Source organism: Kogia breviceps, chromosome 1, assembly GCF_026419965.1.
Source record: "Kogia breviceps isolate mKogBre1 chromosome 1, mKogBre1 haplotype 1, whole genome shotgun sequence".
Taxonomy (NCBI): domain Eukaryota; kingdom Metazoa; phylum Chordata; class Mammalia; order Artiodactyla; family Physeteridae; genus Kogia; species Kogia breviceps.
This window is the reverse complement of record NC_081310.1, coordinates 185,130,411-185,148,643: the sequence shown is the minus strand read 5'-3', so window position 1 is coordinate 185,148,643 and position 18,233 is coordinate 185,130,411. Positions and strand designations below refer to the sequence as shown.

Sequence of the window (18,233 nt, the reverse complement as noted above, 5' to 3'; positions counted from 1 at the left end):
TGATAAGAGGATTGCTACTCCAGCTTTCTTTTGATTTCCATTTGCATGGAATATCTTTTTCCATCCCCCCACTTTCAGTCTGTATGTGTCCCTAGGCCTGAACTGGGTCTCTTGTAGACAACATATGTACAGGTCTTGTTTTTGTATCCAGTCAGTCAGTCTGTGTCTTTTTGTTGGAGCATATAATCCATTTACATTTAAGGTAATTATTGATATGTATGTTTCTATTACCATTTTCATGTTTTGGGTTTTTTGTTTGTTTGTTTTTTGTTTTGTGGTACACGGGCCTCTCACTGTTGTGGCCTCTCCCGTTGCGGAGCACAGGCTCCGGACGCGCAGGCTCAGCGGCCATGGCTCACGGGCCCAGCCGCTCCGTGGCATGTGGGATCTTACCGGACCGGGGCACGAACCCGTGTCCCCTGCATCGGCAGGCAGATTCTCAACCACTGTGCCACCAGGGAAGCCCTTGGGTTTGTTATTGTAGGTCTTTTCCTTCTCTTGTGTTTCCTGCCTAGAGAAGATCCTTTAGCAATTGTTGTAAAACTGGTTTGGTGGTGCTGAATTCTCTTAGCTTTTGCTTGTCTGTAAAGGTTTTAATTTCTCCATCAAATCTGAATGAGATCCTTGCTGGGTAGAGAATCTTGGTTGTAGGTTTTTCCCTTTCATCACTTTAAATATGTCCTACCACTCCTTTCTGGCTTGCAGAGTTTCTGCTGGAAGATCAGCTGTTAATCTTACAGGGATTCCCTTGTATGTTATTTGTTGCTTTTCCCTTGCTGCTTTTAATATTTTTTCTTTGTATTTAATTTTTGATAGTTTGATTAATATGTGTCTTAGCATGTTTCTCCTTGGATTTATCCTGTATGGGACTCTCTATGCTTCCTGGACTTGATTGACTATTTCCTTTCCCATATTAGGGAAGTTTCAACTATAATCTTGTCAAATATTTCCTCAGTCCCTTTCTTTTTCTCTTCTTCTTTTGGGGCCCCTATAATTAGAATGTTGGTGTGTTTAATGTTGCCCCAGAGGTCTCTGAGACTGTCATCAATTCTTTTCATTCTTTTTTCTTTATTCCACTCTGTGGTAGTTATTTCCACTATTTTATCTTCCATGTCACGTATCTGTTCTTCTGACTCAGTTATTCTGCTATTGATTGCTTCTAGAGAATTTTAATTCCATTTATTGTGTTGTTCATCATTGTTTTATGCTCTTTAGTTCTTCTAGGTCCTTGTTAAACGTTTCTTGTATTTTCTCCATTGTATTTCCAAGATTTTGGATCATCTTTACTATCATTACTCTGAATTCTTTTTCAGGTAGACTGCCTATTTCCTCTTCATTTGTTAGGTCTGGTGGGTTTTTACCTTGCTCCTTCATCTGCTGTGTGTTTCTCTGTCTTCTCATTTTTATTAACTTACTGTGTTTGGGGTCTCCTTGTCACAGGCTGCAGGTTCGTAGTTCCCATTGTTTTTGGTGTCTGCCCCCAGAGGCTAAGGTTGGTTCATTGGGTTGTGTAGGCTTCCTGGTGGAGGGGACTAGTGCCTGTGTTCTGGTGGATAAAGCTGGATCTTTCTGGTGGGCAGGACTGTGTCCAGTGGTGTGTTTTGGGGTGTCTGTAACTGTATTATGATTTTAGGTAGCCTCTCTGCTAATGGGTTGGGTTGTGTTCCTGTCTTGCTAGTTGTTTGGCATAGGGTGTCAAGCACTTTAGCTTGCTGGTCATTGAGTGGAGCTGGGTCTTAGCGTTGAGATGGAGATCTCTGAGGAAGCTTTCGCCTTTTGCTATTACATGGGGCTGGGAGGTCTCTGGTGGTCCAGTATCCTGAACTCAGCTCTCCCACCTAAGAGGCTCATGCTTGACACCCAGCTGGAGCACCAAGACCCTGTCAGCCACACGGCTCAGAAGAAAAGGGAGAAAAAAAAGAAAGAAAGAAAGAAATAATAAAATAAAGTGATTAAAATTTTAAAAATATTATTAAAAACTAAAAAGTCATTTTTTAAAAAGTCATTTTTAGACTCAGTCAGTCTTGAAACTCCTTTTTCACTTAATGCCTTATAATATCCTAGTGCCGTGATCACTTACTCTGACATGAGATGGTTTGCTGTTGATGTTTAAGCTTAATAGCAAGTCATGCTTTCAAATAGGTACCATTACCCTTGGAAGTAGCTTCCTGAACTACAGGTGTAGTGTCTTGTACAGAGCCATCAGTCTCTAGAACAGCAGTTCAGTATATATAAAAATGATGCTCTTATTAAAATGGTGGATTTGTTAAAATGTACACCTCCAGACCGCATTTCCAGAGTCTGATTCTTATATTGTGGTAGAGCTTGGGAATCTCCATCTTTAACAAGTTCCTCATGGACTGCTTTTTTGGTATTTCTAGACTACATTTTGAGAAGCATTGCTGGAGAAATTAATGGCTTAACAAAATTCTTAATGTATGATGGCAGATGTCACAGTGTCTATGCTGACAGCTCTCAGTGTTTTGAGTAGCTGCTGAATACCCATTTCCGAAGTGTTATTCTTTGCTTTTCCCTTGATTCAGCAAATATTTACTGAGCAACTGGTATGTGCCAGGCATTGCACTGGTTGCTAGGAAAATAAACATAAATAAGACTGGATCCCTATCCTTATAGAATGTCTTGACAGCAAAGAAATCCTGCCACATGTGTAATTTTTTGGGAAGTGTATACAGAAGTCACCCAACTACAGGAATCCCCAAAAGACTTCAGGGTCGAATGTATTTATTAGAACTGTTCACTTGGAACATCATTCTGCATTTCAGCTACAGTTGTAAAGGTTGTTTGGGGATTTTGTTTGTCACTGTCCTGTTTATACATCTGTAGCTCCCAGAGAGCTTTGAATGTTTTTTGTTGTTGTTGGCTGTTACTTGGTTCATCATCGTAAATTTAAAAGATGGCTCAACGTTAACTATAATCTGCACTTAGGTGTGTAATTTTGAGGCCTGTTAAGGCTTGTGAGTGATGTTCTGATTGAGATGGACCAGCCTGTTCCTTTTCTTAAAAACAGATATGAGGTATGTACCTGGCCTGGATTGCGTTAAGGGAGGACATCATGAACCAGTGTCATGATTATTTTCTTTCCTGAGATAAATGATGAAAGGTGGCAAAGCCATTCCCTAAGCAGTGATTGCAGCAATATGAGAAGAACCTGGGCAGCTTGAATTGCATGAAACCAAAGCCAAAACTGATTAAGCAGAAATCTCTTGGGTACCGGGATGGGAAAGTGGCTTCCCCTTGTCTTTATCTCAGTGTAGTATCTCTTACCATTAGAAAAAGCTGATACTGACCTAAGACTTTCTGGCTGAGCTGAGTAAAACCTGTATTTAAAGACAAAGTTATACTTTTTTTCACCTTTTATGCTAGAACTTTTAATTGTCTACTTGCTTTATTCCAAGCCGTGTCCCTGCTTTTAATTAATTGTGTAGATAGCAAGGTGAGTGTTTGACCAGAGTAAGGAGATAACTTTTTCTACTATTGATTTCCTTGCTGTTTGATACACTTTTCACCTAAAGTTCTAGAAAGACTCCCAAAGCTGAAGACCTGGTAGCATCCTTTTTTTCCTTCAACTTTGTTTCAAAGGCAGACAACAGTGAAGGCTCTTATGTGAATCTGATGTTTTCATCTGTGTTACTACTTCAGAGGTTTGTCAAGACCTGTAGGTCTGTGTTTTGTGGACTGTGTTCACTGACACAGTATAGGGTAACCTTCTTGAGAAGTGAGTGGGTAGGGTTCACTTTACAGGTCTATGAGAGATGAACTTAAGTTGTTTTTTTTCAGATCTCCTCTCTGCTAATTATTAAATCTAAGATATGCAGCTATAGCTAGAAGGGCTAATGGTCTTATGGGAAGGGAATTTCATTCAGTTAAACAAACATTTATTAAGCACCTATTGTATACCAGTCTCTTCACTAATCAGTGAGACCAGGAGGAATGGTACAGATTGTCTAGATGCTACCCAGTGTTCAAGTGATGTTGATTCTAGTATGTCCGATAAAATCCAGTGAAATGGATTTGGTTACACTCAAAGTTTGGGAGATGGAACTGGGTGAAAGGGGTGCCAGGTCATTGGAATGAGCTCAGTGTTTCATCTGGGTATTCTGCTCACTAGCCATGCAAACTAGGGCAAGTTACTTCACCTCTCTGACTCTCCTTTAAGTAGTCGTAGTAATGCCTCCAGGATCTGATGTAAGGAGTAAAGTAGATGGCAAGTATTCACGGTATCTGGGATGGTACTGAGCTGTTGTGGTCTGTCTCATTATTACCATTGCCTGGCCCTCAGCATTAAGGAAGGCATGAGCCAACAAGAATATAGTGTAACAAAGACAAATCCGAAGGCAGTAGGCAAATGGTTGGGAAAATAAGTAAATTCAATTAAAAGATCTGAGTGTAAGGGAAAAATTAAATGGTTTTTTTCACATATAACAGAGGGAAAGAAAACTGTCCCATCTTTAAACATATTGACCTATATTTCACTCATAGATAAAAGTACTTTGAGTACTTCTGTGACCATGAATTGATACAAATTTATTGAATACCTTTAACTCTAAGAATCAAAGGAGTTCCACCTGTCTGGTTAAAGAATAAAACTGTGTTTTGGTCCATTTCGTAGAGTTCTGTTACGTGATAGCAATCAGTGAATTCCAGCCTGTTGCAATATGTGACACCCTTCTGTTTAGTCAGATCTCCTATTTCAGAAAAGGGCTCACTCCACTGTGGAGCCCCAGGCAGCTTAGGGGGCTGGTGGAGTAAGCTACAGCACTGGCTCTGCTGCAGGTCCCCAGTAGGTGCTGGAAGAAAGACCAGAGAGCAGGGCTTTCCTGGCAGCTGTCTGCTCCCTCCTGGCCCTTTCATCAGCCTACCCCTGCTTCTCTTCCCAGATGGTCACCCTGGTGTCACTGCTGAGCAATGAAGTTAACAAATGTTTTAATTTCACTGCTGAGCAGTTCTGCAGAGGAGGAAACAGCAGAGAGGATAATGAGAAGTGCATCAGATGCCACCATTGATGAGAGCTTCTCTTCCCCACTGGCTCAAATGATAATGCCAGACAAATTGGATACTGAGAGAGGTGGATCTGGGGTATTCGGAGAGCTTCGGGGAGAAGAAAACTGGCCTAGGATAGAATGAGATAGTTGTATGCTGTATCAGTTAAGTGCACAAGAGGGAGGGAGGGAGGGAGGATAGAAATGGAAAATAAAGAGGAAGAAAAAGGTTTAAAACTAAGGGCATTAGCAATAGTGGGTCTTTATAAGATACCTATTCCTGTGTTGAACAAATTAGTCTTAAAATTTAGCACCTTAAACGAACAAACGTTTATGACCTCATGGTTTCTGTGGGTCAGAAATCCAGGCATAGCTTACCTAAGTCCCTGGCTCAGGGTCCTTCACAGGGCTGTACTCATGGTGTCAGCCTGGGCTGCCGACATGTCGAGGCTCAGCTGAGGAGTGTCTCGTTCTAAGCTCACTCACTGACTGTTGACTGGGGAATGTGAGTTCCTTGTCACATGGGCCTCTCTATAGGGTACCTCTCAACACGGCAGCTTGCATCCCATAGAGGAAAGACACTGAGGGAGTCCACACATGGGCAAGATGGAAGTCACAGTAACTTAGCCTCACAAGTGATGTCCCATTACTTTTGCCATATTCTTTTCCTTAGAAGCAGGTCATCAGGTTCAGCTCAAGGGCATGAAAACCTGGAGGCATACTGGGAAACTGAGGCTGCCTACCTCGGGTCCTTACTGCTGTCAGGGAAGAGGCATTCTAAAGAGATTTTAAGCCAACTGATAAAAGCAAGAAAGGATGAATAAATGTAACCAAAGAGAATTAAGCATTCAACTTACATTTTTATCTTATTTGTTTATTGTTTTTTAAATAGAGACAAAATGAGTTTATCTTATGTTCATGGAAGTTACTTATTCCAGTAAAAATTTAATAAGGATTATTAAATTGGGTTTTATCTATGTTTACTTTTGGAGATGACCAAAATTCATAGGAACCTTTTTTTTAAGTTTAACTTAGCTCTCTGATCCGGAAACAAGCTAGAACAAACTCAAGAAACACAAAGTCTAACTCATTTATAATCCTTTTTATTTGGAAGGAGAGAAGATAAAGTCTCTCTAAACAACAATTTTAAACATATAATTACTGTCAGAATATATAATAACTGTCTAGGTGAACTTTGCCAGTGTACATATTCAGGAGATCCTTTTGTGTTGTGTATGTGGCTGTGTGTGCATGTGTGTGTCTAGAAAACGTTTTTGCTCTCTAAAGACTCTCATGTGAAAACTATTTTCTTTTATAGTATTGACACTAAAAAACATCAGAGGTAAGTTGTAGTTTTGCCAAGTAGAAATATAAAGATTTATACATAAGACTATACTCATGAAATTAAGTTTCGATTACCAGATTTTTCATTATTGCTGAAATAGAAATAATAATTCTGCCTTCCAGTTGGCATTCCTCCCATTTGTGTGAGAGATGCTCTGTCAGACTGAAGAAAGGAATGCTAATGTTGTTTATTTTATCCCTGGAGTTGTTGATATTTTGATGCTCTAGGTTTTGAAAAGTCATGAAGGGAGTTGGGTTTTAGGCATATGGTGCTGAGACCCCTGGAGGATAAGGCACATCTAGCAGACAGACACTGTGGCTCTGGATTGAGACAGTTGAGGATTAGTGCACTGGTTTTCAGGGTTGTCTTCATAAAGGTGATACTTAAAGCTATATGTGTGAGAGCTTTTCAAAAGGAGAGTATATACAGTGAGAAAAAATAAAGAGTTGAAGCCAGTCTTAGGTACTGCCTTTGCTTATGGATTTGGAAGAAGAGCCAGTGAGGAAGGCAGAAAAAGAGTGGTCAGAAAGGTGAGTTCTTACCCAAAATGCTTCAGTGTCAAGAAGTCGGAGGAGAATTGTGCTGCAGAGGTGATAGTACCATCAAATGCCATAGAAAGGTCAAGTAGGTGGGGATCAAACTGTTGAGAGCCCACTTGCCAAATCCAAGGAGCATGGAGTTCTTGTGACTGGCTAATCTGTCTTTCTGGGCACTTGTGTTCTACAGACCATAATGGGATGCCTTGTGGGTGAAGAAGGACAGTCAGCATTCCAGAGGATCCTGGATAAAGTAAGAAGTGAGAGCCTGGATGTTCGGACTGTGGTGTCCCTGTTGAGGCTGTTCCAAGATTCTAATCCCGCGGTAAAGACAGCACTGTTAGACAGACAGCCAGAGGCTGTAGAAGCAGTACAGCCAACAGGTACGAGAAACCTTATCCACCTGAGTGACTGAATTTTATTCTGGGAAGATGCTGTAAAGCTTGCTCCAGTGATACATTTCTTCAATGGCTTAGTTATTGTTAAAGTGATTTTCACATAAATTCTACCTGTAGTTCCAGAGACTGCATGTTAATATATACAAACTGAATTTGAGTCTTCATTTCTACCCCCTAGTTAACTAATCTGACACCTTGGAGTTGGAGAATGCCATCAGTGTACTCCTGCCCTTCAGAAAGCCACACATCCAAATCAGTGTTTTGAGTGCCCACGGTGAACTGGTTTGCTGACAGCACTTAAAGGCTGAAGTTTCTCTCATTTGGGATAGATACAAAGCATTGGCCTTGCCAACCAGAGGTTAACCTCTGGCTGGCTCTACAGCTTTGTGTTTCGACAGATACATGAAACATTTTTCCTTTCATAGAGTTTAAACAGAATAATAAAGTATTTTCCTCTCCAAAAAGAGATTCTGCATTCGGGTGCTCAGAATTGGCTGAGGATCACTTTACTATTCTGTTACATCTCTCTTGACAAACCATGCTGTCATTTTCTTCACATTGATGAGCTTCTCTTGTTCGTCTCTAGCTCTTTCTCCCCCAGGGAGCACAGAGGAGGGAAAGACCTTGTCTGTTCTGTTACTAGAACACAAAGAGGACCTGATCCGGTGTGTAACACAGCTGAGACCTATTTTGGAGTTCCTGGAAACAGGCGAGGAGGAATTCCTGACTGGCTCTGAGAAAAGGGTAACTGTCGAGTATCTCTTCCTCCTTTCTGCAGCACTTTGTTTTAAACCTCTTTTGTGACACAGAGCACTTTTTACCTTGCAGTATTTCTTCACATACTACATAGTAAGCACCTTGAAGCTCAGGTTCTTGCTTCATACCTCCGTGTATCCCCTGCACCAGCTTGCTGAGTGCCTGCATACTGTAGTCAGACATTACATCTTTAGGTGCATGGATGGATGGCTATTCCTGCTCTGACTCCGTGGGATTTTGATATAAAACATTTGCCCCAAGAGTTAAAGTGTTTAGGCACATTTCTAATTGTTATGACACTTTTTACAGAAATGATACACTGTTCATCTTTGGAAAATTGGGAAAACAAACAGAAAGAAAAAAATCCAAATCTTCCACCATCTCACCACCCAGAGATGATCACTACTAACATTTTGGAACATGTGCTCCCTCTTTTTCTCATTTGAATCATCCTGGGATGGGATTATCATATAGCTTTGTAACTTTATTTTTTAATTGAATGTATTGTGAATATATTTCCATACCTACATACGGATTTTGGTAGCTGCATTGTATTGTCTAATGGATATACCATAATTCATTAATTATTTGGGGGCATTTGTTTCTTAGTTTTTGCTATTCAGTATTTTGCTATCATAAATAATGTTACAGGGGAACATTTTACACAAAAATCGTTGCATACTTCTCAGATTATTTTCTCAGGATAATTTCTAAGAAGTGAGATTTCGAAATAGAGAGTAAAATTTTTCAAGTGTTTGATATATATTTGCCGAATTGCCCTTCAGGAAGGTTGTACCAATTTATACTCCCACCAGCCAGCTGCTAAAATCCTCATAAAACTGTTGGCATGACTTCTCAAGTCAACTAGATAACTGTATTTGTTGGTGTTATTGATTTCAACTTTGTGCTAAAAATATTTTTGTATCTGGAAGGAAGGAATAGGGACAGAGAACTTTTGTGGTATCAAACTGTGGGAAGTGGCTTAAATGTTCAGGAGAGAAAATGTTTAGAAACCACTGGTGTGATGGCTGAGTACTGGATTGATAGTGAGGACTGGATCCTAGATTTTCTTCTTCTCGATCTTATATTGCTCTTTTTTTCATATAAAATGGGAAAACCTTTCATCTCAAAATTGTATTTTGCAAATTATGTTTTTGAAAGTTTAACTCCTTTGCACTTCTTGAGAAAGATAATATATGAACAGAATAAGATTAAACTCCTGTTTTCTCCTTAGATTTAAGATTAAGTTTAATTTCAGGCACTCAGTTTACGTAAGTTGCTTATAGCTCTAGAAATATCTCATTCCTTGTTTAGTGATTTCATTCAATTACTCATTCAAACTTTTTCCTTATTAGCTAGATTGAATGTGTCCTTTGAACTGTTTCATTATCTTGATAAAATAGCATTTATAGGTAGAGCCCAAACTCAGCCCCATTCCCTGCATCCAGGCAGACCATGCTGTCACTTTCAGTTTACTTGACAGAAAGGGCTGAAGCAGAAGAACTTAAATTAGTTGAAAATCACGAAAACACTTCTTAGGATTGGGGTTCCACCAGAGCTTCATTAGGCTACTCTTTCTCATGAAAATTGAAACAAAATAATAAAGCAGGAGTGTAGAGGTGAATGTTGATCGCATAGGCACAGTGTTTTTACACCATGTGGAACATGCTCTCAGGCCATTTGGAACGTTTTCTCTCTTATGGAATGATGCTAATCATAGGTACCATGGCCCTTCTGTAAACATACCTTGGGTTCTGGGGGTAAATAGGCATTTTTTCACTTCAGGATTGGAAACAGATACAAAAATAGTAATTACTGTAGCTTCCATTTATTTATTGTTTACTGTGTGCCAAGTAGCGTGCTGAGGACCTTTAAAGCATTACTAAATTCTACCCTCACAGCAACTTTATGAAGTTATGGTTAATACCCTAACTTTAAAGATGAAGAAACAGAAGCTAAGAATGGTAAGCAGCGTACCCAAAGGCGCAGCTGCTTGGGGCCAGCACTGGAGCCCAGACTTCTAAACAAAGACATCTCTTAACCATTGTGCATCCTGCTTCCTAATGATATCAATAACCACTGTCATTTATTAGAATCACATATGTCCTAGGAGTTATGCTCGGCTCTACAAATGGCAGCTTCATTTTAGAGAATTGTCATACGGACAGTGCAAGAGTTGGTATTGTTATCTTCTTTTGCAGATGAGAAGAATAAGGTTTAAAGACTTAAATAACTTGCCCAAGGTCACACATGCCACACTTTTTTTTTTTTTGGTAGTATGCGGGCCTCTCACTGTTGTGGCCTCTCCCGTTGCGGAGCACAGGCTCCGGACGCGCAGGCCCAGCGGCCATGGCTCACGGGCCCAGCCGCTCCGCGGCATGTGGGATCTTCCCAGACCGGGGCACGAACCCGTGTTCCCTGCATCGGCAGGCGGACTCTCAACCACTGCGCCACGAGGGAAGCCCCAGAGGCCACACATTTTAGAACTGGGTTTCAAACTAGGCCTGTCTGGCTTTAAAGTTCATACCCACACTTTACAGTATCTGGCTGCCTCATTTTGTATCAGGTTATTGTTTACAAGCTAAGAGATAGCACAGAAATCAGTATGGTTTTTAGATACAAGCCCTTAAATTTTAAATTATGGCTCATTTAGTAGAAATCTAATATATATTAGACCTTAAACAAAGAGAATGACTATATTCTGTACGGACAAGGTATGTGACAACTTAATTTATAATATAGACATGCCTTTCATATATGTAATATAGATATTTCTTTTACATATATAAAGCCAATTTGGTTTTATAGCTAAATTTATTATTTTAAAACAGAAGTAATTTGATAATAGCGTCCTCTGGCATGCTACCATGACCATCTGCTTGACTCTTTCTCCTGAGAGCTGGCATTTTCCCAAAGGAAAGTTCAAAATTCAGTTACTGTGAACCTGTAGATTACATGTATTGAAATAATCCCCTGCATTATCCACAAGAGCCGAGTTATACGTATTTAGTTGCAGTCCATTAAGAGCTAGTTCTATTGTAATTGGAAAATATCTTTAAAATGACTGTCAGGTGTTTTATTTTTCAACCTTTTGCTGGAGGCCTGTGCCCTCTCGACTCAGAAAACCCTCTAGCATACCAGGGAAGAACAAATGGGTAGAACTGTGGGATGATGACTGGAGCTGGCGCATGTGGCCACTGGGGACGAGAGGGATAGATAATGAGGAATCCGCTAGAAAAATGATCCTGAAGTACACTTTAAGTCTATTATTTTGGAGGCCACAGACAAATGTATGAAATATCTGGGTATTCAAATTGCAATGCAAATAAAGTAAAAGGAAGTAAAGTAATAGAATTGCTCTGAACTTGCAGCCTCTGCCACTGTCATGTACTTTACTTTAAAGATAAAAAACACTGTAACTGTATTTATTAATTGCCAGTCAGTTTTGCTATCTTAGTATCTGAACAAACTCAATCTAAAGCTTAGATGTAAGCTGCTTGCTCTATCATATAGGCCTAGCGTAAGAATATTTTTACAAAATGCAAACTGTCAGTGGCAAAGAATACGCACAGACCCGCAGTTGAGAAAGAAAGATTTTCATGGAGCTGTTTGTTTGGAGAATGTTTTGGATTTTTATTGAAACAGAATAAGGAAGAGACTGTGACAAAACTAGCGCTAGAGACAAGCAGAAGCGGACCTGGAGTCGGGGTGGCTTGTAATGCTGGCTTGCTGGTCTTCCCAGTGGGGTGTCAGATGCATTTAGAATTTCCAGTAACTGGTGTCGGGTTGATTGCTTGCCACTGCAGGTGATTCTGAATTGCTGTGAGGGTGGAACACCCAAGGAGACAATAGAAAATTTGTTGCACAGAATGGCTGAAGAGAAGACCCTGAGCGCTGAGAGTTTGGTAAAACTCCTTCAGGCTGTGAAGATGACGTTCCCAAACTTGGGCCTTCTGCTGGAGAATTTGCAGAAATTAGCTGCTTTGCCGAGCACCACAGGTATTAGTTAATTATTGACTCTCTGGACTGGAACCACTCCTACAGAAAATTATAGCTTAAAACACCCTTTTGGCTCCTTGCTGGGGAGATAAGACAATGTTAAGAAAGGCCATTGTGAAAGAGAAACTAGCTGTCACAAATCAGTGATTCTCGCTATCTCTGGAGTTAGGATCGGAAATCTAAGAATTTCTTCTCCATTAAGCTCCCCCGTGATGTCCCCGTGGTTCAGGGTTCAAAGTGTGGCTTTCCCGGGGCTGTCACGCGCCGCCTGTGAACGTCTGTGGAGCAGTTGGACTCACAGCGCGCACACGTGCGAGCAGCAGGAGCTTGGGTCCTGACGCCCCGCTCCCACCGCGGCGCTGTTCGGTTCCGGCAGTGCCCGGATTGAGCGCCCCTCGCGTCCAGCCAGTTTGGGACTATCCCTCAGAAAAGCAACCCAACTCTAGCTAATCGTGCCCCGTCCCAGAACGTTTGAGAATGAAGTGGTTTTCAGAAGAAGGCTATTTGGGAAATGAGAGAACTTTCTAACTAGCTTATAAGAATAATATATACTTATACAAACTTGAACAGTTTAAAAAATAAAGAAGAAAGCCTCAAATCCCACCACGTGATTATTTCAGTATTAACACATTGACATATTTTATCTATCACATTATTTTTACAATGTTGAGATACTCTACCATATTTTACCATTTCCCCCACTTATCAATATAACATAAACATTCTCCTCCACATTTCAGAACACTCCCTAGAATTCTATTTTTTTAAGGCTATGTAGTTTCTATCATAAGTATACTTATGCTGTCTTACTCATGCCCTTGTCTAGGGGCACATGTAACATAATGGTTAAGACTATCAAGATTACTGGGATTTGCATCCTGACTTCTTTGGTAGCTCTGTGACCCTGAGTAAGTGACTTAACCCTTCTGAACCTCATTCTCTCCTCTGTGAGATGGTGGTAAGAATGGTACCTTCCACCTTCATTTTTGTGGCTACTGTGAGATAATATATGTAAACGTGGAGCACAGTGCTCAGCACATAATACGCACTCAGGAAATATTAGTTGTTATCTTCATCATCATCATCACGAGCTTCTCAGTGGCAAATATCTTTGTACACAGATTTTTTTTGCCTTCAGATCATTTCTTAAGGCTAGATTCCCAGAAGTGGAGTTACTGGGCCAGAGAGGAAAATAAATTTTTAAATATCTACAGAGCTAAGGGGAATGCCTGATAGTTTTGATTTTTCTTTACTTTCAAATATATAACCTCTTAAAAGAGAGTAACTAACAGATTGGCTCAGAGGGCATATAAACAGAAGAACAATGGATCAGCTTTTCTACCACCATCCTGACTCCTGCCTGCCTGTACTTTGGATCGCCGCATGGATCCTTTACCTCAGGCCTGGTGGATAACATCCCTTGAATCTCTACATCTGCACCTCTTACAGTTGCAGCCTTCTAATCACCCCCTGGTTGAGCAATCACTAGCTTCTACCACTGGGCGCTAACTTTCAAAGTGTTGGTGGTTTTGTGACCCTGCAACACTGAGTGATTAAGTGTAGACCAGAGGAGATGTGAGCACACATGTGTGAGGCCCCAAGCCACGAGCTGCACTTGTGCTCCAGAGGAGACAGAGCTCCTGTGCTGATCTGTTCTTCTGTCCGCATTTGTAACTCCCCTCATGTCATGTAGAAAAGGCCTTAGGGAGGTTTTGTTGTTGTTGTTTTGCTAATATCCTTACAGACCAAGCAAGCCCTGATGATTATGGGATTGAACTGTTGAGGCGGTATCATGAAAACCTCTCAGAGATTTTCACAGACAACCAGATGTTACAAAAAATGATCCCACATGTGAAGAGTTTAGCCCCTGGAGAAAGAGAGGTAAGAGAGAGAGGGAGGAAGGGTGGGCAAAATTGAGAGAGAAGGAAAAGAGATTAACATATATATTTTTTAATGCATTTCTATTTTATATAAACATACACACACACAGCCATGTTGAGAAATGCTAAGGGGTCAGCAGAGAAGGAGATAGTAGGTGATTCAATTTCTAAGGCAGAGTAACAAGTAGGACAGTTGTAATTTCTGCAGTGATAAGGAAAAGCATTCAAAAGGAGGAATGAAGAACCTTCTCGTGTATAAACATCTCTCAGGTTGAAAGAAGTGAAGGATGTTGAAAAACTCCTCCCCAGAAATATGTTCACTACGACCCAGTGCTCAGACTTGCAGCTCTGCAGCTGGGCCAGTGGCTAGAAAGTCCCTTATGTGTATGTTTGTGCCGCATCTTGAAGGTCATGGAGAAGCTTGTGAAACGTGACTCTGGTTCAGGTGGTTTCAGTTCTCTGATATCAGCAGTTCTAGAAGAGCAGACTCTCTCTGCAGCAGCCATTTGGCAACTGCTGCTGGTGGCTCAGGAGACAAAGGCCTGCCCGTTGAACCTGCTCACGGAGGAAATACGGAGGGAGCCTGGCGCAGACGCTTTCTTCCAGGCAGGTAGGTTGCCTGGCCTCTGTGCTGGCTTTGCCCCCACCAGAGATTATTGTTAGTCTTTGCAGAAAACAGAGCTCTCTTACGGTAGTCTTCCACATCCTGACCAGTAGAAGTAAGGACTGGCAATTTTGTTCAAGGACGTGGGAGTTTGTAAACCTTTCAAAGTAAAATGTGCAGCAATTCTTCTAAGCTCATATTAATTATACTCTGATTACAGTGATGTTTGCCATCTTCTTCACTCCCAACTCCAGGTGGGAGATAGATGAAGTATATTCTCATTATGAAGAACTGAGTTGAGAAAAGATGAAAGGGAAAAATGGTGCTCATAGTTTTACTAATGAGTTTTCAATCCCTCTTTGTTCAGTGATGACTCCAGAAAGTGCTGCCTTCGAAACCATCCTGAGGCATCACAGGTTGATCCTAGAGGCCATCCAGCAAAGGGCTGAACTCAAGTGCTTGGCCTCAGAGGAAGAGCGCCTGGCAGAGACTGTGAAAGAGGTGTGGTGGGGATAACAATACAGTGTTTGGGGGGGTTTTACAGCATTGATGCCCAGGACTGTGTTCACTCTTAAGGGAGGAGCCAGCTCCTTGGAGCACCTGCTGCGGGCAGGCTCAGGCCAAGCAACACTTGTCATGCTTTTGCTCTTACAATCCTCCCAACTCGGGGTGACAGGTGATGCCACCCGCAGTTTACAGATAAGGGAGCTCGTGCTCGGAGGGGTCAGTGATGTATCTAGGATGTACCAGCTAGTCAGAGAAGCAGCCAGGACTGGAACTCAGGTTCAAGTGACTCAAACCCAGATTTATTCCATTTGTTTAAATCTAGGAAAACTCAAAGGGAACCATGATACTGTCTCTCACATGTCCTAAGAAGCAACTTTTTGCAGAGGAAGAAAAATAAAATTGGTCTTATTACATGCTCTATTCTGGCTTCTAGAAAGAGCCAAAATAAACATAGAAAGAACAAAGCTTTTGCCCATATGGAATAACAAATAGTGCCAACTCATTTTCTGTAAGGCTTCTCACAGTGTGGCCAGCATCCCAGAAAAACCAGGTGGGGATTGCAGGGGGAATTCACGGATGTTCATCCCAGGATCATGTGCGTCTTGAGTGGGAAAGAATTATAAAGGAACATGAAATTAAACTACAGATTCACCTGTCGTGCTTTTTGATCCAAGTAGGCATGGATGGTGTGTAGAAAGGCTGTCGTAACTCTGTCCACACGGGTGACAGCCCCACCTTGGTCTGACTCTCAGATGGGCAGAAGATGGCACACATTTCTGTGGGGCTTCAGAGGAGAGATTCCTCTGCTAGACTCTCTCCCGCATGCCTCGCACTGCAGAGATGGGGCTTCTGCCGTAGATCAGTTTTAGCCTCACTAATTAGTCTCAAGCCTGCCTCCAGGGACATCAGGTTTATTTAGATAGACTTGAAAAGAGCAGAAATAAAATATCTTCCAAAATGAAAACTCCATTTGGCCATCTATGGATGGTTTAGCTTTATTTTCTCAGTGTACTGACTCTTTTCTGCTGATAGCTCTAACATTCTGAGAGGATGGCTTTGAATTAATATTCTTGGCCTCTTTAAAGCTCCTATTTGAACCTTCTTTAAAAACCTGAGTTTCTTTATGAAAGAAAATGATGTTTAAAAGGGTACATCTAAGTATCTAAAAACGTGAAGCCACTGATCATGCAGAATTACTTCCCAACATTGAAGCAGTTATATATTATGAAAAATTACCTTGATCATCAAGACAGAAATGACAACAACCAAGTCCTATAGCTTTCCAAGCATAGAATACTAAGCTCTAGAAAAGTTCTTTGGGAGGCTTCTGGTTTCTGAGAAGATACTTCTCACAGAAAATCCTCAATGGTTCCTTGCTTGCACCTTTATATTTGCACGTTTGTCTTCATATGTGCCTCCTTGTTAAAATTTTATTAATTTCCCTGTTCTTGGAGAAAGAGGGCTCTCCACTATGTTTATGGCATGAAATGTATACTTGTTACAGATGGAGCAATACCTCCCTGAAATTAGCTTTGTTTTCTAAGTTGAAAACCATGGAGAAAATCTGCTGATATTAACCGCAAACCTTTGTCTCACGGTATTCATTTAGATTCTGAGCATTTCCTCTGAGACAGCCAGCCCTGAAGCTTCCCTGAGAGCATTGCTGAGCAGAGCCATGGAAAAATCCATCTCGGCCATTGAAATATGTCAGCTCCTGTGCAGCATCCACAGATCCTTCCCAGGCCTGCAACCTGTCATGCAGGAGTTGGCGTATGCCGGTAAGAAACAGGGTGGGTGGGGTCCTGTTAGGCCCCCAGGTTGTTTACTTATTGGAGAGAAGAGGCAGCAGTTCATTTAAGAGTTCACCCATCGCTGCTTTATTTTATATGCTCTCAAATACTTAGAAAAGTCATAGACATAGATGTAAAATGATGCTATCTGTGTTTATCAGAGAGTAAAGATGACAGTCCCAAATAGTCTCCATTCTCCCCTAAGAAGGAAAGTTAGAAAGCAAAGTAGAAACATAGGAAATTCCCAGAGCCATGAGATCTCTCTCCTGTGCAGGTTTCCTTACTCAGGAAAAGGGAGAGAAGGAAAGGTGGATGGTGAGTAAGAAATTTCACCTTGAAGCCAAGGACAAAGCAGATGAAAAGGCAGCTGAGCCAACTGAAGAAAACTGCCAGCCTGGGAAACAGAACGGTCAAGGAGAGGCTGGTTCCTTGCCAGAACAACAAGAGAAAGATACTTCTGCCTCCCCAGACTCTGCCAAGAAGAGCTTCGTCTGTAAGGCCTGCGACAAGAGCTTCCATTTCTACTGCCGCCTCAAGGTGCACATGAAGCGCTGTCGGGTGGCCAAGAGCAAACAGGTGCAGTGTAAGGAGTGCAACGAGACCAAGGACTCTAAGAAAGAGCTGGAGAAACATCAGCTGGAGGCCCATGGTACAGGTGGAGAGCCTGACGTCCCCAAGAAGAAGAAGAAGAGGCTTCCAGTGACGTGTGACCTCTGTGGAAGAGAATTTGCTCATGCCTCAGGTACATTCAAGAAGGCGAAGTAATAGAGGCTGATAATTCAGATATCGTAGTTTGGATTCCAGGCCTTGCCTCCAGTATACAATAAGGGCTGTGGAAAGGCTTAGAAAATAGAGCGGAGGCAGGGTAATGTTTTGAGAAGAGCATGAGCTTTGGAATCAGCTCCCTGAGCTTTAATTTCCCCCTGTTAAATAGGTACCCTGATACCACCTATGTTTTTGAATTGCTATGAAGATTTAAGATAATACAGCTGAACCCCTAGTACAGTGCCTTCAATAGAGTTAGTACTCAGTAAATTGTGGCTATTATTATTCATAATAATAACCAGGTATTTCACACCTGACTCTTAGGATTCCATGTATCACTTGTTTCTTGATAGTAAACAAGAGTCCTAGAAACCAGGGGATGTAGAATTTGAATTGTTTTCCCTTGCCCCAAACCTAACAAAACAGAAAAGTTAGTTTTGTTTCACTCTTTCTGGGTGACTGGGTGCTATTTAAGAGAGAGAGAGGAGATAGACAAGATAAACCCGGAACACTTGATGCCTGACCCAGCCAGGAAGGGACAAGGTGGCTTGGAGCGCTGGGTGGTGGGCTGATGAGCAGCGTGGCCTGGCGTCCTGTGGCTCACGCTGTGCTTCCTCTCGAGGGCTGGCCTGAGACAGTGCTCGGCGGTATCC

The 18,233-nt window shown here is 41.6% G+C and overlaps 1 protein-coding gene across 2 annotated transcripts in view; it reads left to right on the top strand.

Annotated features, from left to right (window-relative positions):
• Positions 1-18,233, top strand: part of ZBTB40 (zinc finger and BTB domain containing 40) — an 88,641-nt gene that overhangs the window by 53,547 nt on the left and 16,861 nt on the right. For both annotated transcript variants that reach the window (XM_067015352.1, XM_067015362.1), the window contains exons 6-13: positions 7,072-7,264; positions 7,866-8,023; positions 11,842-12,034; positions 13,779-13,915; positions 14,323-14,524; positions 14,886-15,019; positions 16,635-16,803; positions 17,090-17,557. In XM_067015352.1, coding sequence (XP_066871453.1) covers positions 7,072-7,264; positions 7,866-8,023; positions 11,842-12,034; positions 13,779-13,915; positions 14,323-14,524; positions 14,886-15,019; positions 16,635-16,803; positions 17,090-17,557 — 1,654 coding nt within the window. The remainder of the gene's footprint in view (positions 1-7,071; positions 7,265-7,865; positions 8,024-11,841; positions 12,035-13,778; positions 13,916-14,322; positions 14,525-14,885; positions 15,020-16,634; positions 16,804-17,089; positions 17,558-18,233) is intronic.